Below are 27,596 nucleotides of genomic sequence, written 5' to 3' on the forward strand. Positions count from 1 at the left end.
GTGTGTGTGCGCGCGCGCGCGTGTGTGTGTTTTTAAATCATTTTATAGGGGGCTAGTACAACTCTTATCACAATCCATCCATCCATCGTGTCAAGCACTTTCGTACATTTGTTGTCCTCATCATTCTCAAAATATTTGCCTTCTACTTGGGCCCTTGCTATCAGCTCTTCATTTTTTCCCTCCCTCCCCACCACCCTTCCCTCGTGAACCCTTGATAATTTATGCATTATTATTATTTTGTCATGTCTTACACTGTCTGATGTTTCCCTTCACCCACTTTTCTGTGGTCTGTACCCCAGGGAGGGGGCCATATGCAGATCATTATAATCAGTTTCTCCTTCCTACCCCACCTTCCCTCTACCCTCCCAGTATCGCCACTCGATGAGAATCCTCTTAAAGGAGCAGCCACAACAAACACATCTATGCTCAGCAACAAGATATTATCCCAAGGGAGGAGAAGCTCAACTAGTAGGAGGGGCTGAAGGCAGGGCCAGCTGGGTCCCTGTGGGGAATGGGGACTAACAGCGGGAGGAGTGGGACCAGAGCCAGAGCCATTGAACATGCGGGTTGATGAAGGGGCATCCCGACCTAGAAGAGGATGCTGCAGAAAAGCCTGGGTACCCTCCAGAGCGGGGGCTGATATCGGGAAGCTGGACCAAGCTGCCCACTGCTTTGAGAGCTGGCTCTGGGAATAATTCGGCGATCACTGTGGTTGAGCAGCTTACCACTAAGCCAGGACACATAGCTTTGCACTGGAGGGGAGGGGGCCAGGGGAGGACAAAGCAACAAAAAGCCCTCCCCCACCAGCGAGGAGGGCGGGTGAGAAGAGCAGGAAGGGAAGATGAGAGAGGCTGGTTCCCACGAGCGATGAGTGTCCAAACCAGACATTCCCAAACACCCGAAGGAACCGAGAGCCAAGATGGGCAACCAGCACCATCAGCAGCTGGGAGACAGGCTCAAAGAGAGACTTAGTGCACTGGAATTTACCCGGACAGATGGGCTAACAAACCCCAACGGAACTCCCTGCCATTGAGTGGGTTCTGACTGAGAGTCACCCTATGGGGCAGGTAGAGCTGCGCCTGTGGGTTTTGGAGACTATAACTTTTTTTTTTTTTTTTTAACTGTAACACTTTATGAGACTAAAAAGTCTCATCTTTCTTCCATGGAGCGGCTGGTGGTTTCAAACTGGTAACCTTGTGGTGAGCAGCCCAACGCGTAACCACTATGCCACCAGGGCTCCTGAGACGGTGTCACGGCAAGATTGAAAAATAAATAAGGGAGAGCAGTTGGAACTGTGGAGAGACAATGATGAGGCTCTAGCTATTCCTGGATGGGATCAACAGTTACACAGGCTACGGACTGGAAGGTCTGTGGTTTGAATTGACCCACAGCCTCGCCAGCGGAGCAGTTCTCTGAAAGCCGAGCCCAGAAGGTCCCTGTGAGTCTCCATGAACTCGACAGCAGCCTCGTGGATCCAAGTTTCCAGAAGGAAAGAGACGGGATGGTGGAGGAGCCGGACTCAAGGACATTACAGTGGAGGATTTTCCAGAGCTGGAGGCAGGCTAGGGGCCCTCACATGAAAATGACACGCCCAGCACCAAGCCAGATTCAGAACAAACCAACCTCAATGTGGAACCCAGGCTCAGGCTTCCTCTGCCCGGGGCATGTGGGCATTATCTCCCACCCTACCTTCCCAAGGCCATTCCCAGAAGCTGCCTAGCCCATGTCCTGCTGTGTTCCGGCTCCACGCCTGACCTGGGTGCAGCGGAGAGGACCCTGGGCTGGGGTTCTGGCCCCCTTCTGCTTCTGACTAAGAGCTCGCCACCATTTCCTCCCTGCAAATAGGGTCTTCTGACAACAGAACCTTAGTGCCAGCAGGCGGCATCTCAGGGTGGTGCCAGCGGTTAAGTTCTTGGCTACTACCTGAAAGACCGACTCCTAATCCACTCAGAGGCAACTCGTAAGAAAGGCTTGGCGATCAGGTTCAGGAAAATCTAGTCATCAACAACTATGGTACATGGATAGTTGTACTCTGATACAATGGGGGAAACGGTGCATGGGGTGTGTGTGACATTGTTAGCGCCCACCACGATCGCCAGCCCCCTGCAGTAGCCCTGTTGGCCCAGTGGTGATGCGCTGGGCTGTTCACTACAGGGTCAGCAGTTCAAAACAACCAGGTGCTCCACAGAAGAAAGATGAGACTCTCTACCCTCCGCGAAGAGTGACAGTCTCAGACACCCACAGGGCAAGGGCTGATAGCTGATAGCTCTACCCTGTCCTATTGGGTGCTCTGAGTTGGAATCGACTGCATGGCCGTAAAGTGATCACCATCTAGCCTGAAGCCCACAAGTCTCTTAGCCTCTGTGTCTCTACTTCCTCAACAGTGAAAGGACCAGTGGGGCTGGGGGCGAAACGCATGAAGGTTCACATGCGCAAAACAGCATAGCACTGGCCACCCAGGGACTGGTCAGTATGGTGGTCACAAGAGCCTCCCTCCCACCAAATGCCACGTGCACCGACACACACAGTAGGAGGGGATTCCCATGGCAATCACTGCCACCCTTGCCCTTGGGAAATGGGTAAGACGGCGAGTGGTCCCCTTCTCACCCTCATCCCCTGCTCCCATCACCAGCCACCCGCCTCCCGTCCTTGAGCGAGCCTGGCTCCGGCCCAGCATCAGCGGGATGGTACTCTACCTCTCTCTGCTCACTGCAGATCTTACACAGCCACAGGGGCCGCTTCTGGCCCGGGGAGACCTCGATCCCACACTTGGTGCAGACTTTCTAGGAGAGAGAGAGGGAGAGACGGAATGTGAACACTTAAGTGGCTGCGACTGAGGCTCACTTAATTTTTAAACAGTTATTTTGCTTTTTTGCCATTGTTGAAAACATACACAGCAGAACATGTATGTCTACACATACCAGGCGGGGACACTGAGGAGACCCTTGCAACCATGCCCACCTCCTTTCTCAAGTTGTTCCTCCCCCACGAAAATATATTCACGGCCCCCATGTTTCCTATCCAGTCTTTTGTGCCCTTGCTGTCAGTCACGCTGACCCCATAACCACAGATTTAAAAGCACAGGCAGACCTTCTTGAAACTAAACTATCCATTCGTTACAAGGCAACCTCAGCAAATAGTTTTTAGTTTAAGGTGAAAAGCTTATCTCGGGGCAATACTTCCGGAGGTTCCTCCAGAACGTCTAGATTCCACGAACATTTCAACATCTGTTCTGCAGCCCCCACCCCCTTTGGTCAGGATTCTTCTGTAGGATCTCTGATCAAAATGCTCAGTAATAATAGCCAGGCCTCATCCAAGGTCCACTTCCACATCCTTCAGGGGAAGACAGGAGCTATTCCCCCAAAGCTCACGAGACAGGTTCGCCCCATCATCGCGTTTATCTTGATCCACAAACAGAGAAGGAAGCTTGCCAATAGTCACTGCTGCAGCACCTCGAGTAGCGAAGAACTGGAAGTGGCCCAGAAGGCCAAGACCCAGGGAAAGGTCCCGGCAAACACACTGGAATGTCATCTAGTCGTCACCTCCAGATTGTGTGAACAGGTGAAATGGGGGCGGGATAATGTCACTCCACAAGGGAAATGCACGCACACGTTGTACAGAAACCTCCCGGATGTGGCGGGCAGGCCAGAAGACCACTGAGTGAGACGGACTGCTGGCAGCTTAAGCGTTGCCTCCGTGTCAAGCCCCCTGGAGGCACCACTGCCACAGACCATCCCCGCATCCCTGCTACGTGAACACTAGACCCACCCTACAGGTGAGGTGCCTGGGGCTCACGTGGAAAACCAAAGCAAACTCACTGCTGGAGAGTCAGTTCTGACGCATAGCGACCCTGTAGGCCGAGTGGAATCGCCCCTTTGAGTTTCTCACACTAAGTCTTCCCCAGAGCGCACAGCCCCACCTTTCTCCCCTGGAATGACTGGTAGGGTCAGCAAGCTGACCGGAGGGTGGACAGCTCACTGCACAATCCACGATGTCACCAGGGCTCCCACAGCTGGCCAGCAAAGGGCAGGACAGCTTTTGTGGTTGTCGACCACCTCGAGTCGATCCCTGGCAGCCCCACATGTTATAATTCGACCCTGTGCTTTGTTCTGCAGAAGGCAGGTGGGAGAGAGGAAGTCCCTCGACAAGATGGATTGAGGCCGAGGCTGCAGCCATCGGCTCAAATCTGCCTGGTGTACGGTGAGGATGGCACAGGACCGGGCAGCAATCCGTTCCGTGACATATCGGGCCACCGTGAATCGGGACCAGCTCAATGGCACCTGATAACAGCAACAATCTTTCTGGAAGCAAGCAGTTTACAGGGCCTTTCTTCTGCCAGGCAAACAGCCGACCTTTACGTGAGCAGCCGGCCACAGACTGCTTCTGTAGCCCAGGTGCTGCTAGAGACTTTATCCAATTTCCTGCAGATACATCGATAGCCGGCAGCTACGTTCCACGTGCTTTTCATTCTAGAAAGTGCTGCTTAAGCTCCTGGCTTCTAAATACACATTTTGCCTCCTCTAAACGCAGAGCAATAGGCCACGGCAAAACCCGCCGGAAGGTAGAGGGGGCCTTGATGGGGCTGACACGTGTCCCCGGTCAACCCAGGCTGAGTCTGATTCAGGGACGCCTTCTCTTCCCCAGAGGACTGCCTCCCAGCTCATCAATCTTTCTGCCGCTTGGGCAGCTCCCCGGCCCTGCGGGGAGGGGGCTCTTCCCTGCACCCCTGCCAGGGGAGGCTGGATCTGGGGCTTGGCCTTTTCCGCAGGCTGCCAACCGAGCACGGAGCACACTGCTCCACCGAGAGGGAAATGTCACCAACCCTCCAACCTGGCTTCCCAAAGCATGCTGTCACCTGCCTGATTGGGGTGGCTGAGCCCGGAGCCGCAGGAAGGAACTAGGAGATGTGTGCGGGGACTGTGGGCCTGCCCCCACTCAGTGCTGAGGCACGAGAGAGGGCGCATTTTGTTTGTTCTTTAAATCAAATGCCACTTGATCCAAGCTGCTGTCCTCTGGGGGCCTGCCAGGAAAGCCCGCCCAGTCCTCACCGAACTTTCTCCCCAGGCCCCCGGCTCGGGTCTTCAGCAGGCCAGCACACCTGGGCAGGGTCCTGTCTGTGTCCTGTTGGCCCTCCAAGTTCTCATGGTCCCTGGAAGGTAGGAGTGTGTGTGTGTGGCGGCTACGCCAGTGACCGGCTTGAGTTTGGGATCTTTGCTGGGCTGAGATCCTCTCTTTGGAACCCGAAGCCCCCATCCCTGACCTAGTCGTGGGACATCCTCTCTCAACACACACCCCATCTCTCGACCTTGGGCATGCTGCTGTGAGTTGCAAGTTAATGCTGACTCACGGTGCCTGTGCGGGCAGATGCATGCGCACCCGACAACAGCTGCCGAGGGTCGTTAAGGCTGTGAGCTCTCAGATGCAGATTGCCAGCCCGCTTCTAAGGCGTCTCGGGGTGGCTTCAAACTGCCAACCTTTCTGTTAGTAGTTGAGAAGTGCTTAGCTGTCTGCCCCACCCAGGGGTAGAGTAGAGAGGATGGAGATGCTGACGTCTGCGTGTTCGCTGATTGCCCACTCCTGGGAGTGAGCAAATGAATGTCTCAGACGTGGGGTGTTCCCACTGTGCTTTCTGCCCCTCCGGGGGGTGGGGGGGTTTAACAGCTTCTCATCCTGCACGCCCACAAAAGATGGTAGGGGCGCTCTGCTTGAATCCTGTAAAATGCAGATCACGCGGCTCACCAACTCAGCATTTGTACACAGATAACCCGGTGACGTCAATCCCATTCATCATGTTGAGCAACCATTTGCCAATGTCCCCGGCTGACTGTCCCGTCATCACACACGGAGAGTCACTGCTTCCTGAACAGCGAGTCCTGCGAGGTGGGAGTGGGGCTGGGCTGGGGTGGAAGGGCCTCTGGGATTTTTCAAGACTGCGACTCCTGATGGGAGCAGAAAGCCTCGTCTCTCCTGCAGAGCAGCTTGTGGCTGGCAGCTCCTCCTCCGCCGCCGCAGGAAGTGGTGACTGCATTCTCCAACATGCAGGTGACAACAGGGTCCCACAGCCAGTGAGTGAGAAACCTGAGAGCAGGCCTGTCGGACCCGGGGCCCCCTCTTCCAGACCGGACTTCTTGGTCTCCCAACCCTGCCCAGTTGCCAGGCGGATGCTCTCGCTTTCCGGGAGCTGGTTCAACTCAGGGTGGCCTTGTGGTACACCTGGTGGCGCTCATGTCATCAGCCAGGGCGTGGGCAAAGAGGGTGACATGGTCAGTCCAAGCAGCTCCAAGACACCCTTGTCCAGGGGCCCAGACTGGTGCTCAAAAGCCTCAGGGGCTTAGTGGCTGTGCATCGGGCAGTACAGAGCAGACCATTCCCGTCCCTGCAGGGCGACGTGGCTGGACTGCAAAGTTGTTACCTGAGGCCCTTTACAACCTGGACCAACCTCCTGTTCCATACAGAGCTTCACTTCCCATCCACCATTAGGTGTCCGCACTGTCTCCGCACCCCCATCACTCCTACCCACCCCAATTCATGTAACCATCCTCTTCTGGGTGCCCGTGACGCTGTGCGGGGTGGACCCAGATCACGGGGGCAGACCCAGGCCTCAGGACACTGCATCAAGATGTACAGATCAGGGAGTCACATTCGCAATATGCTGGGGCCAGGGCCAGCCTCCCTGATCTCTCAGAATGCACAGGTAAGGTAAGGCAGCCACATACACTGAACATGGACAGGGTCAGGGGCTGGCCTGCCATGGGCCAGGGAGGTACCCAAGTGCCATCGAAGTGGGGCTTCTTATTTCTGAAGGGGCAGTTAAAACTGGCGTGTAGATATGTTTTTATTCATCACATTATATGCCACTTAACACCTGCCACATTCTACACATGCACAACTCGGTGATCTCCGTGAACAGCAGCAGGGAGCGACCACAGTGCCCTCACCTCCGACCGAGGCTGACTAGCAAGGCTTGTGAAGGATGAGTGTGCCTGCCCCTCAGTACATGTTGTCTGGCTGCTCACTGACCAGGAGCTCACAGAGTCGTAGCGTGGGCTAAAGGACCTCAGAGGTTGGGTCAACGGCTGTCCGGGTTTGGAGGGTGAGGCAGGTAAGTGATCTGTCCCTGCTGGGGCTGGGAGACCCACCTTCCCCAGAGGAGGGACCTGTCCTTCCCGTCTGCTCTGCAGCCCCCCCTGCAGGTAACAGAGCAGCACTCTCAGTCCACAGAGGCAGAGAAGGCGGCTGAAGTGATGTTTCCTCCCCATGTCCTGCCAGTGCTATGGGTGTGTGGGGGTGTTTGCAGCTGGGGGGAGGGGAAGGTCTGCTGACAGGACAGAGCACCCTGCCCAGGTCTCCTCAGAGCTCTGCCCAAGGCTACCAGCCATAGCGGTGGAACCGCTGGTCCTCCCATCTCCTCTCGCCATCATTTAACACCTGCACCCTTCGCTGCCTGGCAGGCGGGTTGGCGCGCCTATGGGGCGAGGGCCAGCCACAAGATCACACGCCCCACCTCCAATAATGCGTAACGACTGCTCTCTCGATTAGAGCTCAGGTCAGTACGAGGAGATTGAGGCCTGTCTTTGTTCCCGGGCTCCAATAAAGAAAATTAAGCAGGTGGTAATTAAAAAGCCGGTGAGAGAGAGAGAGAGAGAGAGAGAGAGAGAGAGAGAGAGAGAGAGAGAGAGAGAGAGAGAGAGAGAGCCAGCCTCAGCATCCACTTGGGCGAAGGGAACACTGCGCTATCTGTCGTCGTGGGTGGCCCTTGGTGACCACCTGCCTCGTGGCCCGAGATGGGGTTCTCCGAGAGGGACTGCTCCGGGCCAGAGAGCACTGGTGTCCTAGGCCTGGTGGCGGAGGCACCTGTGAGGCAGTGTGGGACAGCGTCTGGCTTCTGGGTCCTGACTCAGAGCAGAAGGGATTCACGCCGGGCCTTCAGCCCACAGCCACCCTCTCTTGTCACTCCTGTCCCTCTCCCTCCCAGCGTTTCTCAGAGTGCAGGGAAGGGGAAGCCTCAGGGAACAGCCCACAGGGCGCAGACACAGCAGGGTCTGCCGTTTAGAAGCTGGGCAACCTTGGACTTGCTACTTAGCTTCTCAGAGTCCTGCTCGCTCAGCTGTCACATGGTGAGAACAAGTAACACAGGCCACCGGGTTGGGGGTGGGACAGGGGAGATCAGGTGAAGTACAGCGGCAACAGCCGTGCAGCGGGCAATAGCGCCAGGCCCTGCCAGCATGCCTGCTGCATGGAGGGACGCCACTAGCCAGCCAGTCCACAAGCCGCAGACCACCAGCTACCTGACGCCTTCTCCCTCTCTTCCCACCCCACCTGCATCTCCACGTACTCCTCAAAACCTCGCCTCCCAGCAGGCACCCCGCCCCCCCACTTGGCTCCACTCTGGCCGACCTCCAATTGGTTCCTGACACAGCAGACAAGTGATCTTTTCAAGATGCAAATCTAATCATGTCATTCCCCACCCCCAACCCCGTGTCCCTGCCAGCTTAAAAGCTTTCTGAGACTTCCTGCTGCTCTCTGCTTGCCAAGTGGGCTGCCAGGCCTGCTGAGGCTGGACCTCCGCCCCCACGACCCCACCCGCTTGTCTCCCACCCCAGGCTCAAGCATGTCCATCCCTACTCCGGTCCCTCATCCCCATGCTACCTCTCCCACCACAGGACCTTTGTACGGGCTGCTCCCTCTGTCTGGTGTGTATTTCACCACACGCTCACATGCTAATCCCTACAGCTTGCAGACATTGGCAAAAGTCCTCCCTGCCTCCAGGAAGCCTTCCATGCCTTCTTACCTCTAGCGGGCTCTGGCCCCTTCTCCTCCACTGCCAGGGTGGCGATCTTATCCTCCACCATGTGGCTATGTGATGAGCTTGCCTCTCCACAGGGCAGCTCCCTGAGGACATTGAGTGGGCTCTAACCCATCTTGGCAACCTGACGTGTGACAACAGATCACTGCCAGGCTCCCAACTGTTGGCATGTGTGAGCCCAGTGTTCAAATTGGGTCAATACATCTCCCGGTGGGGTTTCCTGCTTGGGCTGGCCCTTGCCTCCTGGAGGAGCCCAGGTGTGTAATGGTTCTGTGTTGGGCTGCTAGCTGCAAGGTCAGCAGTTTGAAACCACCAGCTGATCAGAGGGGGAAAGACTGGGCTTTCCACTCTTATAAAGAGTTACGGTCTTGGAAACCGACAGGGGCAGTTCTACACTGCACTGAGTTGGCATCGACTCGATGGCAGTGAGCTTGGCTTTTTGTTGTACTGCGCTGGTTTGCACGCGGCTATGATGCTGGGAGCGAGGCCACCGGTATTTCAAGTACCAGCGGGGTCACCCAAGGTGTCCGGGGTTCAAGTACCAGTGGCTCTCAGTATCACACACCAAAATACCGCCTGGTCCTGCGCGTGCTCCCAATGGTTAGCAAATGTGAGCCTTGGGGTGCAGCCACTGAGCCCGTCCTTCTCATGGACGGTCTTCCTCTGTCCTGCTCACCTTCTGCTTCACATTGGCCGGGAGAAAACTTATGGATGACAGTTGAATTTTGTCCAGTTCTTCAGACTCACAGCCAAACCCACTGCCCTCGAGTCAATGTCGACTCACAGCGACCCTGCTCCACAGGGTGGAACAGTCCCTGGGGGTTTCTGGTACAGCAATGCTTTCTAAAAATCATTTTATTGGGGCTCGCAATACTCTTATCACAATCCATCTATCCATCCATTGTGTACATTTATTGCCATCATCATTCTCAAAACAGTTTATTTCTAATGTAAGCTCTTGGTATCAGCTTCTCATTTTTCCCCTTTCTTCCCCCCCATGAACCTTTGATAATTTATAAATAATTATTATTTTTTTCATGTCTTACACTGACCAGTCTCCCTTTATCCACTTTTCTGTTGTCCATCCTCCTAGGAGCAGGTTATAGGTATCATTGTGATCAATTCACCCTACCTCCCCCCACCTTCCCCTTCCCCTCCTGGTATGGCTACTTTCAATATTGGTCCTGAGGGGTTTATCTGTCCTGGGTTCCCTGTTACCACCTCTTATCTGTACCACTGTACATGCTCTGGTCTAGCCAGTTTTGTAAGGTAGAATTGGGGTCATGAATGTAGAGTGTGTGTGGGGGAAGCATTAAAGAACTAGAGGAAAGTTGTATGTTTCATTGGTAGAGACTATAATTCTTTATGAGAGCAAAAAGCCTAAACTTTCTCCCAGAGAGCGCCTGGTGACTTCAAACTGTTGACCTTGCAGTTAGCAGCCTGTGGTGGTTACATAATCTGGTGTCTGTCAATTTGTGGAGGGGTGAAGTCTAGCCTGCCAATCAGTTTGCAGCTTGAGGACCTCATTTGGAGGGGCTAAGAGGGTAAATAGCTTGCTGGAGGCGGGACACACAGACATTCCCTGCGAGACATTGCTGTTGGCAAGACACATGGAGTTGGAGTTGGAGGAGCCATGTGGAGACCTACGCCAGTGCTGAGATGCGTAAAATGCCACTGGATCCACAAGACTTTCCACCCACTGGCCTGTGATCTTCCTGCATTCGGCATCATTGCATGTGTTGTGCGAGTCTGAAAGAGGGCTTTATAGATAGGTATCGGACATAGAGACTAATATCGGACTTATGGACTGGGCTGGGATGTTTTCTCAATATTCACTTGCTCATGTATATAAAGTTCATTCTTATATACATGTGAGTCTCCCTGGATTTGTTTCTCTAGTCTACCCAGACTGACACATGGTGCCATGTGTGACCCGCTATGCCACCAGGGGTCCTGGAGCATCGGAGATGGCGTGGGGCCCAGTGACATTTTGGTTTCTTACACCCGACGCTGTGGGAGCTGACTGGCCTAACCCACACAGATACCGACCACACGTGAGAGAGCTCTTCCTGAGAAACAGTGCTTTCAGAGGGAGTGTCGCCTACCCCAGCTGAAGGAGGGAGAAGACGGACTCTGTATGGATGATCTCAGTCTATGGGCAGCGGCCAGGGGAGGGAGGTGGCCGTGTCCCAGAATGTGTTCCTGATGCTGTGACTCAAATCATGAAAGAGGAAAAGGAATCTGTGCTGGGGGACGGGGGGGTGGCGGGGGGCAACCCAACCAAACAAGCTGATTCCGGCTCACGGCAAGCCAAGGAGCCCTAGTGGTACCCTGGGTTCCTCCCTGAGCTGCTAACCACCAGGTGAGTGGTACGAGCCCACCAGCTGCTCCACAGGAGACAGACGAGGCTGCAGCTCCTGTAAAGACCTAAAGGTCCCCAAAGCCCAAAGGGGCAGTCAGTTCTACTCTGTCCTAGGTCATGAGTTGGGGAAAACAAAGCCACCGGGAAAATGGCCATGGTGTGAACAGAAAGAGCGAGGCCAATGTCACCCGACAAAGCTGCGTACTCCAGGGCCTTCAAGAAGTTTGGGGCAAAGTGGGACAAAAACATGGGCTTTGTTCCACCAACTGGTTGAAGCCCCTTCGGATACTGAAATGGAGAAATATTCGTAATATATTTTAAGAAGCTAGAGAAAAGATACCAGGTTCTAAACAGTACGACTCCCTAGTATATAAATATGCATCTGTGTTGGTATCTATTTAGAAGTCTATATATGCACAGAAAAATAATCTGAAAGGATATCGGCCAAAATGGAAATCAAATTGTGCGCAGTCAAAATTGTGCTATTTTAAATGGATAGGCAGGCAGAGTCCCTATTTAAAGGAAGCCTCTTTGGCTCTGTTGGGAGAAGGATGAATGACAGTCTCGGAAATGCACAGGGCCAGTTCTGTCCTATGGGGCAGAACCAGGGGGTCGCTCCGAGTCTGCACCTGGATGGCCAGGCCTTTCTTCTGTGAGCTGCTGCATAAGTTCAATCCACCAAGCTTTGGGTCGGCGGCCATGCGCTTAACTGTTGCAACGCCAGGGCGTCTCAGACACAGTTTGGGCATCGAGGTGCAAGCAGATTGCGACAATTTCTGACTTATGGAACACTTGGCCAGGCCAGGCACTTCCTGTGGCATCTCCTCTAACGATCCAACAAGACCTCCCACGGGGCTGTGATGCTCCCCGGTTCACAAAGGAGGGATCTGAGAGTGAGGTTAAGTAACTCCATCAGGGAGGTAGGCTATGAATCTGCTCTGTGTGAGCCCCAGATATGGGCCTCAGCTGGCCCAGCAGGTCGGCACCCTCATCCTCCTGCGTGGGCTGGCCCCAGCGCCTCCTCCAGCACCACAGACTAGGTCCTGGGTCCTGGCTCACAGAGCATGAGTCCAAAGCCCCCCCTGCCCACCCCTGCCCCCAGGTCACAGCAGGCTGGCTTGCACATTGCTGAGATGCTGGCGGCTCTGCCACCAGCATTTCAAACACCGGTGGGGTCATTCCTGGTGGCCAGGCTTCAAGCAGTGCTTCTGGACTGGGACACACTAGGCAGAAAGAGCTGCTGATCCATGTCTGAAAATAAGCCAATGAGAAATCTGTGGACTAGCAAGAATATGGTCTGACTGCACTTGGGGCGCAGGGCTAGACAGCGGCCCATCCTCTTATACCGAGAGAGAGCCGCTGTGAGTCAGGGCTCGCTCTATGCGCAGCAGGCAGCAGCAGCAGCAGCAGGCCCAGAGAGACAAGCCTTTGGAATGCCAGCCATCTGCTGTTTGCTCTGAGATGAAGCAGGAGGCAATGGGAGCGAAAACGTGTTAGGAAGACATGTCTCTCTGAACCCCCAGTCTCCCCTGGCCTGGTTCAGGCTCTGCCAGTGAGACGCCAGAACCCCCACCCCTGGGGTCATGGTTGTCAGATATATGAACACACAGAGCTGCCCGCCCCCCTGCACCCAGGCTTCCCGAAGGCTGCCCTGCCACCTTTGACCATCACCCCCTGCACCAGATGTGCCACTGTGCACGTGCAACCCCCCAGGCCTGTGCCCAGCCTCCACCCTCCTCTCCTAGTTGAAAGAAAGCACAGCTGCTTCCTGCCGATTTGAGAACTGGCTCCTCAGGCCCCTCCACACTCCGCCCAGCCAGCTCCCAGCTCCCAGCTCATCCTGCGTGGAGACAGGGTTAAACAGAACTCTAAGCGGGATTGATTACCATCAACACTCAGGGGCACCAGATACCGGGTTGGGTTTGGGACCGGGCTGTGGGGCATCTCTCTCTGCCAGCATGCTTCCCTGCATGAGTCTGGCACTGGGGAAGCCAGGGCACTTGATGCAGGGTGAGCTTCTGGGCTGGCTGGGGGACAGGCAGGAGGATGGCTGCCCCAGCTGGCCCTGCCCCTCTGCCTCTACTAACTCTTCCCTTGTTTCCCACCTATGCTTGATAGGCTCTGTGCCCCGTCTCAGACCAGGGGAAGGCATTCTTGTCCAGGCGATCATGAGAAACTCAGAGAGCATTGTCCATCCTGAACTGGAAAGGCCTGTGCAGTGTGGACGGGAGGGACGGGGGCAGGGAGGGGGAAGGAGGGTGTCAGGCAAGAGCAGAGCAAAGGGGTGCCAGTTTCCAGTTGAGTTGGCTCTGCCTGGTGGTCACCCGTGTGTGTCAGAGCAGAACTGGCTGTGTCTGGGGAAGGAGATCGCCAGACCTTTCTTCCGTGCCTCCGGTGGACTTGAAATGCCAACCTTTTGTTTAGTGGTCAAGTGCTTAACCATTTGCATCCCCCAGGGACTCCAAGGAGTGGAGACAGAGCTTTTCATCAGAAGCTGAGGGGATGGATGACAAGGAGCTGATTCACCCAACAGGCACGTGTCAAAGACGCAGCGGGTGCTGGCTTGTGCCCAGCGTGAGGTGTTAAGCAATGCCTGTGATAAAAATGCCCAAGCCGCCTGGTTGGAGAGACGCTGGTAAAACCCCGAGATGAAGGCTTCTTAGTCACTCATCAGGCCTGGAAAAGAACTCGCCCCCATGGCTCAATAGGCAGGTCTGTAAGCGGCACAATAGCACGAGGCAGGTATGCACACCTTAGAATAGTCCATCATTTGAGATTAAAAACACACAAACAAAAGAACAAATTCACTGGCACGGACTCAATCCAAACTCATAGCGACCCTACAGGACAGGGTAGAACCACCCCTGTGAGGTTCTGAAGACTGTAAACTGTCTGTCTTCCTCCCACGGAACAGAGCGGCTGGTGGCTTTGAACTGAGGACCTTTCGTGTTGCAGCCGGATGTGTACGCACGATGGCACCAGAGGCCCTCCTCTGAGGTCAAGAGGGCAGTATGTCCCCAAGGGCAGAGTTCAGAAGGGTTAGGAAAGATGCACACGGGAAACCCAGGGACTGGGACAGGTGACGTTACATTGTAGGCACTGCAATGAATGAGATGAAACAAAATGTAGCTGTGTTGTTGCCTGGGAAACTGACTGCTCTGTGAAACCTCCACCCCGGTCACAATCATCAACGTTTTAAACAAGAGAGAGAAAAGGCAGAAAGGCTAGTGGTGAGGCTTGTGGGGGGGTTGGGGGCGGAGGAGACACGTTCGCTGGCCCGCATGGACAGAGCATTACATCTGACCAGCGCCTTGTAGAAATGTGTGGGCAGAGGGAGCTGTGTTCATGAGTATGGGAGGGACAATGGTGCCCCAGAGGGCACCAGGAGACAGTCGGGGTCAGCTTCCTGGACCAGCTCTGTCTCAAGGGCGGGCCAGGTGCCTACTCCAGAGCAGGGGCAAGCCCCCATATGCTGACCTCATGACATCTGCAAACTGCTTTGTGGGGACTCTCCACTGGGGGTCCCCTGTCCAGGGCCTGAGGATGGACATGGCAGCGGGAAAAGCACATGCTACACTATCATCGCTTTTTACAAACATACAACATTAGTCTGAAATTTCACATCGCGCTCAAAATGAACGAGGGAGGTTTTCCATCGGTTTCGAAGGGGAGCGGGATTGTGAAAGCCCAAACAACACTGCTCTAAACTGCTGGGCAGATGCCGTTGGGTCCACCGGTGACAACTGTGCTCCGCAGGGTGTTCAATGGCGGTGGCCTTTCACAACGGATCACCCGGAGCTTCTAAGACACATCTATCTGGGCACCTCCGAGCTGACAACCTTTTGGCAAGTGGACAAACTGTATTACTCAGCCACAGCTGAGCCCACCATGTCCTCTAGACTCCCCGCTGCACGGCCGTGTGGTTCCTTCAGAGCCCCTCTTGTGCCACCCATCCCACTGCCACCTGCATTTCTCTGGCTCCAGCCCCGCTCGCCTCCCGGAACTGCTTTCAGGAGAGGATGCAGGCAGGCCAGGTGGTGGAGGCAAAGGGCTGACATCAATCTTGCTCCCTGCCGCGTGGTTACTTAGAGTTACAGCTCATAATGATAATAGGCTCCATTTATTGAGCATTTATTCTATGCCTGGCACGGCGCTCGGTGCACCCCATACACGATCATTAGCACATTTAATCTCGCTTACTTTCACAGCGACCCTGTGGGGGAGGCTTTATGATCTGAACTTCATGGATGAGGAATCAGAGATGGAGCTGCTGGTCCAAGTTCACCTACCAGGGGGCGGCAGAGCCAGGGCCCAGGGCCCCGGCCCAGGGCTGAGCATCATAAAAGGCAGGCTCAGAAGGTCTCCAAGGGGATTGTCCATTGAGCAATCACAGAGGGCTGGGTGATTTGTCCAAGGTCACACGAGGTCAGGAGGTAGAGAAGGCCCAGATTGGGATGCCCACTCCCCATCTTGCCTTTCACCCCTGCTTGCCTGTGACCCCACACTTGTTGAGCAGGGTACTTATAGGCTTAAGACAAAGAGCACTCCCAGTCACAAGGGGGCTGGGAGAGCAGGTAGACGGGCGGGTGGGGCTGGGTCCTCCCGGTGGTGGCCATGCAGCTCCTTGGAAGAGACATGGAGGCCCACTTTGCAAGACAGGCCGTGGCCAACTCCTGAGCTCGGACCTTGGGAATTGCCCGCCCCAAAGGCCAGCTCCCGCCTCCCCCAGCCCCGCCCTGGTTGAATAACCACGTTCTTTCTGGAAGCCCTGGGATGAGACCTCCCACAGACACTTTCATCCCGAGACTGGTTGTCACCTGTTACAGGAGCCTGTGCCCCGAGTGACCCCGGGAAAGGGCCGGGTGGTTATATGGCCATATCAGAAGCGTGCCCTCTTAACCATGTTAATGTGTTCTTCACGCCGCGTTCCCAGCAGGGCTCTCTCCCATCTCCACCAACAGACACTCAGGACCCTGAAGCAAGGATTCCCGCTGCTCCTCCCCTCGGCCTCAGGTAATCACCAATAGACTTTGCTCTCCAGGCATGTACTGGTTTTAGGTATTTTGTAGACACGGGGCCAGCTCGTGTTTGTCCTTGTATGGCAGAATCATCAGTCGCTCAGCACAATGTTTTGAAAATTCATCCACATTGCAGAGCGTATCAGGATGTCGTTCTTCTTTAGGAGGGAGTGATTTGCTACTGGCTTCCCTCCCCGTGTCCTCTTCAGCGTGCTAAAAACGCTCCAGTTGCTAGTGCCCCTCAGCTAATGCCTGCAAGTGAGGCTGGGTCGGAGGATGCTGGGAACCCACCTTGAAGGAGAGACGCTCCCTGCTGTCAGCACTCACCAAGCCAGGAACCCTCAACCTGGCCAATCTAGCTCTGGATTCCTGAGGTTCCCGGGCATCTGGCCCATGGGGGCTGACCCCAAAGACATTAAAATAGAAGTTCTTATTTTTACGCACACCCCCAACTTTCTATTGTGAATTGGGTGATACCTTACAGAGCAGATCAGTTTTCCATTCAACAATTCAGACACGTTTTGGTTCATGTCGGTGAGGGAAATTCCCACAGTGTAACCTCTCGGACCCAGCTCCCTCCCTGTGCTTCCTGTTTTCTCTCCCTCTTCTAACCCGTTGGACCCTGTCTTTGGGTAAAAGCGGCCCTTTTGATCTCAATGACTGATTGCTCTAAGGGGTGCACACCTCCCTGGCATCACTGTGTCCTTTGGAGACCTGCCTATTTGCCTGAAAACAGAAGCCTGGAGGGGTTCCACCAGTCTCCAGCCAAATAGTAAGCTTGGTCTTTTTGAAAAATCATTTTTAGTTTGTTCCATATTTTCCTCCCATTTTGTCCAGGACCTTCCAATGTCATGCCTTTGAGAGCGGTGGGTGGTGGCAGCTGGGCACCATCTAGTCCTTCTGGTTTCAGGGTGGCAGAGCCAGGCAGGGCGTCTGCATGGCCACCAGACCCACTGTTTCCATGAGTGCCACGCTCTGCGTTTAGAAGGCTTCCGATCTCCATGGGAGGGCGGGGCAGAAGGTAGCCTGGAAAAGCGATTTCACTGCCACCCCTTCCCCAGCCTATCCCTACAATTTGGAGGACAGCAACTTTAGCTGCAGTCAAGGCCACGAGGTCAAGGGCATGTAAAAAGTACTTCCTAACCCTCTCCCAGGTAGGTGCTGGACTACACAGAGGATACAGTGAGATTCACAGGATGATGAAAAAGAAACAACACACACACACTCACACGCACAGACTCAAAAGAGCCTAACTGCCACCTCTCTCTCCAGCCTCATCCTCCAAACCCACCGTGCCGGCCCACCATGCTTGGCCGTGTCCTCCCCACATGGGGCACTTCAATGCCTGCCTGCTTTTGCACTCATGGACCCTGCCTCATGCCTAGCAGTCTTCTCTGTGACCCTCAGGAACACCCCCACTGCCTCCTCCCCTGGGATGCCCACGGAGCACCAGTGCCTCCCTCCCCCAGGCTCCTGCAGCAACAAGGTGTCTAGAGGAGCCCCGGCTGCGTCGCCTTGGAACGTTCTACTCTCGGACTGCATCCTCTAAGGCCAGACTCCTATTGTTTGCATTGAGATGCCCTGAGTTTTGCATGCCTGGCCGGGCGTGTAGTTGGCCAGGGCGGGCAATAAGTGGTGGTGAACGACCAGCATAATGTGTTGCCAGAGAGGAGCTCTCTGGAGAACCTGGGTAATTCAGGAGGAAAGGGACAAGAAAGAACCTTTGCTGAGCATAAGGATCGCGTCACTCTCCATATTTTCAGGAGCGCCTGTGGCATTCAGCCCCTCTGTCTAGCTGTGCCAGGAGGTGAGGGGGAGGCGGTAAGGTTCACAGGGAAGCTATGGAGAGGAACGCAGTGGGGGCCAGGAGAGGGGCAATCTCGAGCTCTTGTGGGTCCACGCAGTCTCCTGGAAGAGCTGTCGTGCAGTGTGTTCCACGGTTGGAACGGATTCTCTCATTTGAAAAACGCAGCCGCCTAGACACACGCCCTAGGGCTTCTCCACTGTCCAAGAGTGAGAGCACTAATGATCAGTTAGGGCCCTGGACAGGCCAGGGACAGAGCTCCAGGGAGATAGAGGCCCGGTCTGGGCCTGGGGTGGAATCGGGCCGGCGTTTCACTCATTTACACAGCTAATGCCAGGGAGTAGGCTGAGGGGCTGGATCCCAAGCAGGAATATTCAGACTTTATCTTTCAGGCAATCGGGAGTTTCCGACGGTTTTAGGGGGAGGGCAAGAAACACACGCTCAGAGCACCACACGAGGAAGATGGGCGAGGAGGGATCGGAAAGCAAACAAACCTGAGGGGAGGCTCTGGAAGGGCATGGTAACCTCTCCCGTTAGCCAGCAGCCCAGGAACAGAGAGCAACCCTTGCTGGCAGACCCACGGGGCACCGTCGTCTGCGCCTGGAAGCCCGGCCGATGGTTCCTGGGCAGACAAGTCTCCGCAAGGCCTGGATTCTAGTCCTGGCAGACCCCAACCGCTCTCAGCCTCAGTCCCCACCTGAGACTCTGGGTGAATCACATCTGCCCTTCCCACCCACAAACGGCGGGGTGGAAGTGAGGGGGCTAAGGAACTCCAAAGATGCTTTCTAACAGAGGCCTGATTCTGTCTTAGCTTTGAAGTCTGGACTAAAGGGATCCCTGGGGAGAGGAAATGACACCCCCTTCTCCCTACGCCACTCTCACCGGCGGCAGGGGAGTCACCCCCTGGTGTCTTGCCAGCTGTGGGAAGGCAAGGAGGGCAGGCCAGACGCAGCCTGAGCGAGCAGCAGACGGGAGAGGAGAGAGGTGTGCCAGCAAGAAGTGGGCAGCTACAGGCGACAGAGAACACAGGCGGCTATGGTCGTGGTGGCAGGGAGGTGGGGAGCGCATGTGCAGTGTCAGGCATGATCTGTTCTTCACCTCAGCAGAGCACCACCCAGTTCCCACGCCTGGTACCAGCCACTAAGCAGACGGACCAACAGTGCTTCCTGCCACCGTACCGCAACGCTGCACTGACCCGCTCCGGGGAACGCGCACCGGTCCGTGGGGCCCCCAACACCTGCGTCCAACCAGAACCACAGACACCCGACGCACTGCCACGGCATTGATTCTGACTCGGCCGCACCGCAGGACGGGCTAGTACTGCCCCTGGGGGCTTCTGAGACGGGCACTGTTCATGGGAGTAGAAAGCCTGGTCTTTCAAGAACCCCCAAACCTCCTGCAAATTTGTACGTGTGCCCCGTGACTGCCAGCCCGGCCATCCCAGCTCAAGAGCCCACTCTCTGGGAGGCCTCTGGGGGCTCAGGGCTTCGGCTTCCCATCAGCCGGTCCTGGGCACCCCACCCTGCCCCCGTCGAGTCGGTTCTGATTCACCGCGACCCTGTGTAGGACACAGCGAGCCACCACTCGGTCCTGTGCCGTCCTCACAATTGTTCTGAAGCTTGAGCTGCTCGATTCCTTCCCCCGAGTGGGAGGGCCATTATCATCCTTGGCACCCCATCTGCAAGCTGGCTTCAGACCGGGCCTCCTCCCTATGGGGAGGTGCTTTCCTGCATGTCTGTAGCTCTCCGTCTTTCCCACAAGGGATGTGGGCAACATTCTGAACCAAGAAGTGGGAGCAACTGCAGGCCCTGGCTGCACCGTGGGGGTGAGTTCTCCCTCTGGGCCTTCATTTCTTCACCGGGAAAATGGGTCCAATCACTGTCTTTTCTTGTGCTACCTCACAGGGCCACAAGGGGCTATGACATCAGGGCCATGTCAGAAGCTGAAGGAGCACTTGGGGGTACACGCCGACCCCCGCACTGGCTGCCTCCTGCTTGGAAACCCCACTTCTTTCACTCCCGGCCGGAGCCACAGCGGATGGGAAGTGAATGAGGAAAGCCAGAGCAGCAAGCTCCAGCTGGAAGCGTTTGTGGTCACCAAGTCCCATTCTGCAGGGGCCAGTGCACCCCAGGGGCAGGGTGGGGGCAGCAAGACTGCAGGGGACAGGGCCTGAGCGCTGTGGGAGGGCCCTTGTAGAGGGCAAGAAGCCCAGAGAAGGGAAGGGGTTTTTTGCCCCAGGTCACACAGAGTTGAGAGCAGAGTGGTGCTTTCAGCCACGTCTCCCGACATCCCATCTGCTCAGTGCAGGCATGGGGGTGCCAGGGCAGGGAGAGCTGGGACTCCCATGCATTTCCCCCACGAACTTAAGCACCACGGTCCCACTCCTGCCTCTCTGGCTATGCCCTCTGATTTACACTGGGCCAGGGAGCATTCTGGGAAATGAACTTGAACCATGTCTGTAATGGATTTCAGCTGTAGGTGTTCTGTGGACAAGCTGGGGCAGTGAGCAGCAGAAGCCAGCAGGAGACAAATTACCCAGAGCGCTGTAATCTTCGGAGACTGAGGGAGGAGGGGGAGGTCTGGGCACAGGCTTTTCGGGCCTCTTGGTGTGCCCACCCTGGGAAGGGTCTGGAAAGGAAGTGTGGAAAACTGTTCATAGTATAAACCTCACCAAGCTCAACGCCATTGCATCAATGCCGCTCACAGCGATCCTATAGGACAGGAGAGAACAGGGTTTCTGAGCCTGTAACTCATTTTTCTTTTTTTTGAGACTGCAACTCTTCCCATGAGCAGAGAGCCCAGTCTTTTTCCCTTTAGGTTCCTGGTGGTTTTGAATTGCTGACCTTGAGGTGAGCAGCCCACTCAAAACTATGATACCACCAGGGCTTCTCCTTTATAGTAGACAGCTTCTGAAAACGAAATTAGTTTGCATGCAAAGACCCAGGGGGGTATCACTGATAATCATTAAGTGAGAAAAGGATCTGATTGGACCCATTCATAGAGTAACTACAGGTAAGATGTAGCTACTACACACACACACACACACACACACACACACACACACGATTGCTATCGTGAGCTGCCACCCTTGGCTCATGGCTACCCCATGCACAGCTGAGTGAAATGCCCTCCAGGTCTGTCCTCAGGGTTTTCACTGGTGGGTGTTTGAAACGAAATCACCAGGCCTTTCTTCCTAGTCTCTTAGTTTGCAGCTCGGCTGACACAGCATGCAAAGGCAGGTGGTGGTTGTGCATTTCCGCGGCTGCAAATGGAATCCAGAGGAGCATGCCACCACAGGACTGTGGTAGAATGCATGCATGTGGCTGTGTTCTAATAAAACTGTACTTCTGGACAATGGAATTTAAATGCCTTATCGTTTTTTACCTGTCACAAAATATTATTCTTGTGATTTCCCACCCCCCTTCCTACCATTTAAAAACCATCGTTAGTTCATAGGTGATGTAAAGTGCTGACCTCTGATCTAGGGCAATTCACTCAGGGTTCCCTGATGCAAGAGAGGAAAGATGCAAGGGGTGCTGGGGGTGGGGGGTGGGGGTGGTAATGCATTGGGGGCCAGAGCCCCTGCACCAAAGAACCACAGCCCGGGAGGTAGAATATAGCCAGAGTGAAAGCTGGGAGCCCAGGTGACGGCAAAGTTGGGGTTCAGGGTTGAAGCCCGAGTCTGGAACAAGGTCAAGATGAAGGTGGGAGGCCCTGTGCTCTCCTGTAGGGCCCCCTCAGGTCAGCCCAGGGGGGGAGGGTGATACATCCTTCACAGGTAAGGGTCTACTCACCCATCCCTGGAGACCCAGCTTTTGTTTCCAGCCCTCCGCCCCCAACCCCTACCCCATTGGGAAACCTCACCAGTGTTTACAAGGATAGCTCCCTCTCACTTCTAAAAGGGTACACACACACACACACACACACACACACACACACACACACCACACCCCCCCTCGCCGGTGGTACAGTGGCCATGCATTGGGCTGTGAATTGAATCCACTAGCCACTCCTGTAAAGAGTGACAGTCTCAGAAATGCACAGGGGCGCTTCTCCCCTGTCCTGTAGGGTCGCTGTGAGTTGGAATTGACTTGATTGGCCCGACTGTACCAGCAGGTGTCCAGTGACCAGTCCTGACTTGGACACTTCCACAGCCTGGCATCCACGTGGGACCACAGACATGGCCTAGTCCCCAGAAAGGTCATTCGAAGAGAGAAGACAGCTGTCCCTAGCCCCCCAGGTCCCACCTGAGAGCCCTTGCTTCTCCCTTAGGCCCCTGTCTTTAGCCTTTAGGTTGCTAATATCCTTTTGAAAACAGCTCAATGCCCACATCTGCCCACTTCTCCAACCACCTCGACCTTCTCCCCTCTGCCCAGCAGGCTCTGTCTGCACACGTATACAACTGTGGGGACAGGCCCTCAGATCCTGCCACTGACCTGCTGTGTGACCTAACCTGTGCACACCTCCGCTCCCTCACCTGCAGAGCGGGGTCCTGACCTCCGGCTGACTGTGATGGATTCAGTGGGAGGGTGCTGCGCTGGGCCTGGCAGAACAGGAGTGCTTGGCCGGTGCCCATAGCTTCTGTTATTTCTCACTCTGCCTGGCCCTGCCTTTGTGTCTCCATCCCAAGGGTTCCTGCCAGCATTCCGGCCTGGTTCCTGCTGTTTAGACGGGCCTTTGTCTAGCAGGTGCTTTCTGGCCCAGTGTACACCCCCCTCCGTCTGCAAAGCTGCCTTCAGCCCGAGCCTCCCCAAAGATCCATGCACTTCCGATTACCCTGCTTAGTGGCCTTTTCTGGCTCTGTTGTCCACAGGCTAAAGCCTAGGCACCTTAGCCTGGCCCACTAGAGCCTCATTTTCTCTCCCCCTCCTCCTCATCTGACCTCACTGTGTTAGTCTGGGTACTTTAGAGAAACAAATCCATAGAATCTCATGTATAAGAGCGAGTTTTATATAAAAGTTAAGTGCTCATTAAGAAAACATCCCAACCCAGTGCTGCCCAAGCCCACAAGTCCAACATTAACCCATTAACCCATATGTCCAACACCAATCCACAAAGTTCTCCTCCATCTCACAAAACACACTCAATGATGCCGACTGCAGGAGGAAAGCCGAGTCAGTGAACGTGCAAATGTCTCAGCACTGGCAGGGGTCTCCACACGGCTGCTCCAGCACCCAGGGCTGCATCAGGGGAGGTTCTCCTCAGGGATGTCTTGCAGAAAGTGAGCTTTGCCAGTTAAAGCAGGGAACTGGCTAAGGCAGCTGCACCCTGGTCCAACCTCAGAAAGCAAGAGACCCAAGAACTCGAAAGGTGAGGCTCACTGAGCCATTTATCCTTTCGCCCTTCAATTAACCCCACATGTGTTCATCAGCCAGGTTGGCACAATAAACTAACTACCTCACTCACCTTACTTCCCCACCTACCTAAACCACTGTCGTTGCTGTTAGTGGTGGTTGAATCAGCAACACGATGCACATGGGATCAGACCACTGTGAGCCAGAGGGTTTTTATGGATTGGTTTTCAGAAGAAGTTGGTCGCCAGGCCATTTTTCCTGATCTATCTCAATCTGAACGCTCTGCTGAAACCTGTTCCGTATCACAGCGGCACATATGCCTACATAGGAGGTGCCTTGGCCAGGAATTGAACCTGAGTCTCAGGAAAGAAGGTGAGGATTCGACTATTAAACAACCACTACTTCCCCAGCCAAACTGCCAGGTGCCTGCTGGTCCCCACCTGCTCTCAGTGGCCCCTCATCACCTGGCACCCCATGGACACCTTCCAAGGTCTGGCTCATACATCATGCCCCACCCTGCAGCCCCCCACCCCCTTCTCTGCTCAGAATAGTTCATGGAAAATCCACTTATCTTCCCATTCTATTTTTCTAAGGCCTCTCTGTGCCTTCCATTCCCGGGCACATCTGTTGCAGATGGTAGGGGCAGGAACAAGGGTTTCTACCTCCTGGTCTGATGGTAAAGGTGGGCGACCGGGCACAGCCCCTCAAGGCCTGCAGGAATGGCTCACATCCCCAGTGACAGCTGTTCTCTCTCCAGGAAGCTCCCAGTCTTGGAAGAGAAGGCAGCATCAGGACCCTGGAGCCCACCCTGCTCTCTGCAGCTCCGCAGCCGCCTGTGTCCCCAGGAGCTGGAGCTGAAGGTCAGGAGCATAGTGGAGCGGATGGCGTGGGCTCTGAGCAGCACAACATGGGGAAGCAGCGGCCACTGGGGAGGGCGGGCGCCACGCTGCAGTCATAGAGCGGCCAGAAGAACGTGGGCCTTAATGGAGATGTTCTGCTCGTCAGACTCCTGAAAAGGCAGATGTTCCAAGACGCTGCTCGGTGATGTCTGGTTCAATCCTCCCAGCCCAGAGGCGGGAGCCAAGGAATGCCTGCCAAGCAGCGCCGGCGCACAGGCAGCCAGAGCGAGCCCCCAGGGCAGACGAATTGACTTTTCTGGGGGAATTTCGGAAGCATCAGTAGCGGAATGAAAAAGATCCATCTTGATAATGGGATAAAAACCCACGTCTTGATCTTCCACAGGCTGAGTGGGGCGGACACGCAGTGAGCCCAGATCCCAGGCAAGGAGGGGAAGACCGCTGCCAAGAAGGCGGCTCTCGGTGGCCCCCGGGGGTACCGAGACGCCAAGTCCTGCTTAGAAAAGGGAGTGGGGACAGGGACACACGGGACTGCTGCCCCGGCCCCCAGCGAGGAGGGTCTGCAAAAAGAAATTGCCTCCTCGTTAGGATGTTTCAAGTTCATCCAAGGAAAGGATCCCCCCAGGGCGGCGCTGCTAACCAAAAAGATGGAGCTTTGATTTCACCCAGACGTGCCTTAGAAGGGTGGCCTGGCAATCTGCTTCCTAAAAGTCAGCCTGGAAAAACCCTGCTGAGAAAAGTCCAGGCTTGCCCGGTGGGATAGAGATGGTGGAAGCTCTGAGGTGCTTACTCATCCTTTGGGTCTGGAAATGAACTCGCCTCCGGGGCCCAGTTTTCAGGCAAACAACAGACCGGTCTGTGAAGGGACCAATAACCCACCTTCTGATAGTCAACCATTGGAGGTCAAAAGGGCCGTGCTTGCCCAAGGGTGGCGTTCAGAGGGTCCAGAGAAAGGAATGGAGGTAGAAAACACTGGGAGAAAACGATAAGGAGGCTGCTACTCTGTGAAGCATTGCAACCAATGACATGAAGCAAATGTGCATGGTTCTGCTGAATGGAAAACAGATCAGCTCTGAACACCTACACCCAATGCCCAATAAAGCTTTTTTTTAAAGGAAAGAAAATTAATAAACCAAGACTGAAAATAAAAATAAGAAACCCCGATGGGGCACAGTTCTTCTCTGACACACGCGGGTGCCAGGAACCAACTGGCTGATCACTAGTTTGTCAGGAGCAGTGCTGGCTCAGCGGCAGAGGCCTCACCCTCCCATGCAGGAGGCGGCCCTGGTTCGAGTCCTAGGCACTGTCTGTCAGTGGAGGCTTGCGTGTTGCCATGACGCTCCACAGCTTTCAGGCTACTTCCAGACTCAGATGGGCTAGGTAGAGAGGCCTGGTGATCTCCTTCCAGAAATCAGCTGATGAAAACCCTGTGTGTCTGGGGTGGCCAGGAACGGGGCTCCAACAGAAGGACAGTTGACAATAGCAAAGTGACTCTGCGGGGCGAGGCACGGTAACCCCCACTGTGTAGGTCGGAACCCCCACCCTCACCCCCACATGCCTCTCTGGGCTTCTCTTGAGTTCCCAGATTAGGCTGGGCCTCTGCCTGGCCCAGTGCCTGGCACCTGCTGTGCCCTCTGCCTTGGGATACTCTGCAGCCAAAATGGACTTGCTGGGCTCAGCTCTGACATCCCCCTCCCCCTGGCGACCCACGGTGAGCCCTCTCACGCCCTTCTCACTGGCTGCCATGCTACCCACAGCCCCCCTACTCTCTTTCCATGCTTTCACTCACTGTGACCTGAAATTACCACGCTTACTTGCTCATGGTCCATCTGACCCTGCTGGACTGTGGTCCTGAGGGTGATGGAGGGCATTGGTTATGAGCAACGATGCCCGGGACAGGCTCCTGGCACCTACAACCAGCTGGCTGAGTGCCCTTGGGTACGGTACTTAGCCTCTCTGTGCCTCAGTTTCTCCACCTGTAAAAGGGGATTGCTACAGTGTTGGCAGAGTGTTGCTGGGCGGTTTAAGTGCACCCTTACACGAGTGAGCAGTGCAGGCTCTCTCTTATTATGGAGCCGCTCTGGGCCTGCTGCAGCCCGCTGACCCCAGGCCTGGCCGACAGCCGGACCCCAGGGCGGCTGTGTAGGATGAATGGATACAGCACCTTATCCAGAGAAGCAAGCCCTCCATGAAATTCCATCACTTCACTTACAAGGAAGGGCAATATCCCAGGCTGCAAAGGAGGTGACAACCTTGGGGGAGGGGTGCTCTCATCTGCATGCCACCCTGCCCCACCCCAGGCTGGGTGCTGAGGTTGGCTGCAGAGGTAGAGGTTTTGAACTGGGAGTGCCCAAGCACACTCGTGGGTCTTGAGGAAGTGACTGGAAACACTGGGGGTGGAGTGTCACTCTGCCAGGAGGGTGAGGGTCGGGGTGAGAGGGTGGCCCCTGACAAGGCCAACAGGGCACTCCTGACTCCCCAAAGACGTCTTCATGCTGGTGCCCAGCAGAGGCAGCACTGTATCTGCATGCTGGGCAGAGCAGGGGCTTCTACACTGGGGTCTGAAAGGAGGCAGCGGGGCATACCCTCTGACCAGCACCCTGCCATCCTAGTCTGCCCAGGTGACCCCAAGTGTTAGGTCACCAGAATAAGGACTAAGTGGGGGGTGTCTCCCCAATGCCTGCAGAGGACTACAACAAAGGGTTGGAAAGAAATCAGGCACCCACATTAGACACTTATGGAAAGATCCCAACTGAGCATGCTCAGACACAGGGACCCGAGGCCCAGGTGGGAGGTCCACCACCCTGACAAGGCCCAGCCACGTGACATCATCCAGGTGCCCTTAACTTAGCCAATGAGGTCGGCCAATACCTCCAAACATGCTCGCCCAGCCAGAGGTGCCAAGAGCCTGGCTTAGGACTCCTCTGTGACTCTTCTCTTGTTCGGGTGTGGCTTGCAGGTGGGAGGGCAGAGTGCACCCATGCCACCTGGGCCCTGGGGACCAAACCCCTCTCAGGTCTCTCTCAGGGCGCCCTTTTGGGATTGCCTGTGAAAACCTGAAACTTCCCTTTCCCTCATGAAAGTCACTTGCATTTACACTTCACATGCTGCTGCCGCCGCTGAGGGAATTCCCTCAGGGCTGGGAACCACTCCGGAAACCTAACGGAGCAGGTGGATGGCTGCTTCCCTTCTTTATCAGGAGCAGCGGGAGTGCCGCCTCCAGCCTCCCTCGGGCCACACTTCAAACCCTGAAGGGCAATGCCATGCAAAACCAGGCCTCCCGGTCAGGTCAGAGGGAATGTGGCCAGAGAGAGGGGGACAGGCACCCCTGTATGGGGTCGGGGGTGGGGTGGGGAGGAAGGAGTATGTGCAGGGGATGGGGGTGGGGAGGAAGGAGTGTGTACAGGGAGGGACAGAAGGAGAGTACGGGGAAGACGGCAGGGCAGGGAGCCAGG

At 55.4% G+C, this 27,596-nt stretch overlaps 1 protein-coding gene across 3 annotated transcripts in view; it reads right to left on the minus strand.

Annotated features, from left to right (window-relative positions):
* The window catches only part of RPH3AL (rabphilin 3A like (without C2 domains)), a 187,813-nt gene that overhangs the window by 53,528 nt on the left and 106,689 nt on the right, over positions 1-27,596 (minus strand). For all 3 annotated transcript variants that reach the window (XM_075561239.1, XM_075561241.1, XM_075561240.1), the window contains exon 6: positions 2,697-2,783. In XM_075561239.1, coding sequence (XP_075417354.1) covers positions 2,697-2,783 — 87 coding nt within the window. The remainder of the gene's footprint in view (positions 1-2,696; positions 2,784-27,596) is intronic.

Source organism: Tenrec ecaudatus, chromosome 10 (assembly GCF_050624435.1).
Source record: "Tenrec ecaudatus isolate mTenEca1 chromosome 10, mTenEca1.hap1, whole genome shotgun sequence".
Classification (NCBI taxonomy): domain Eukaryota; kingdom Metazoa; phylum Chordata; class Mammalia; order Afrosoricida; family Tenrecidae; genus Tenrec; species Tenrec ecaudatus.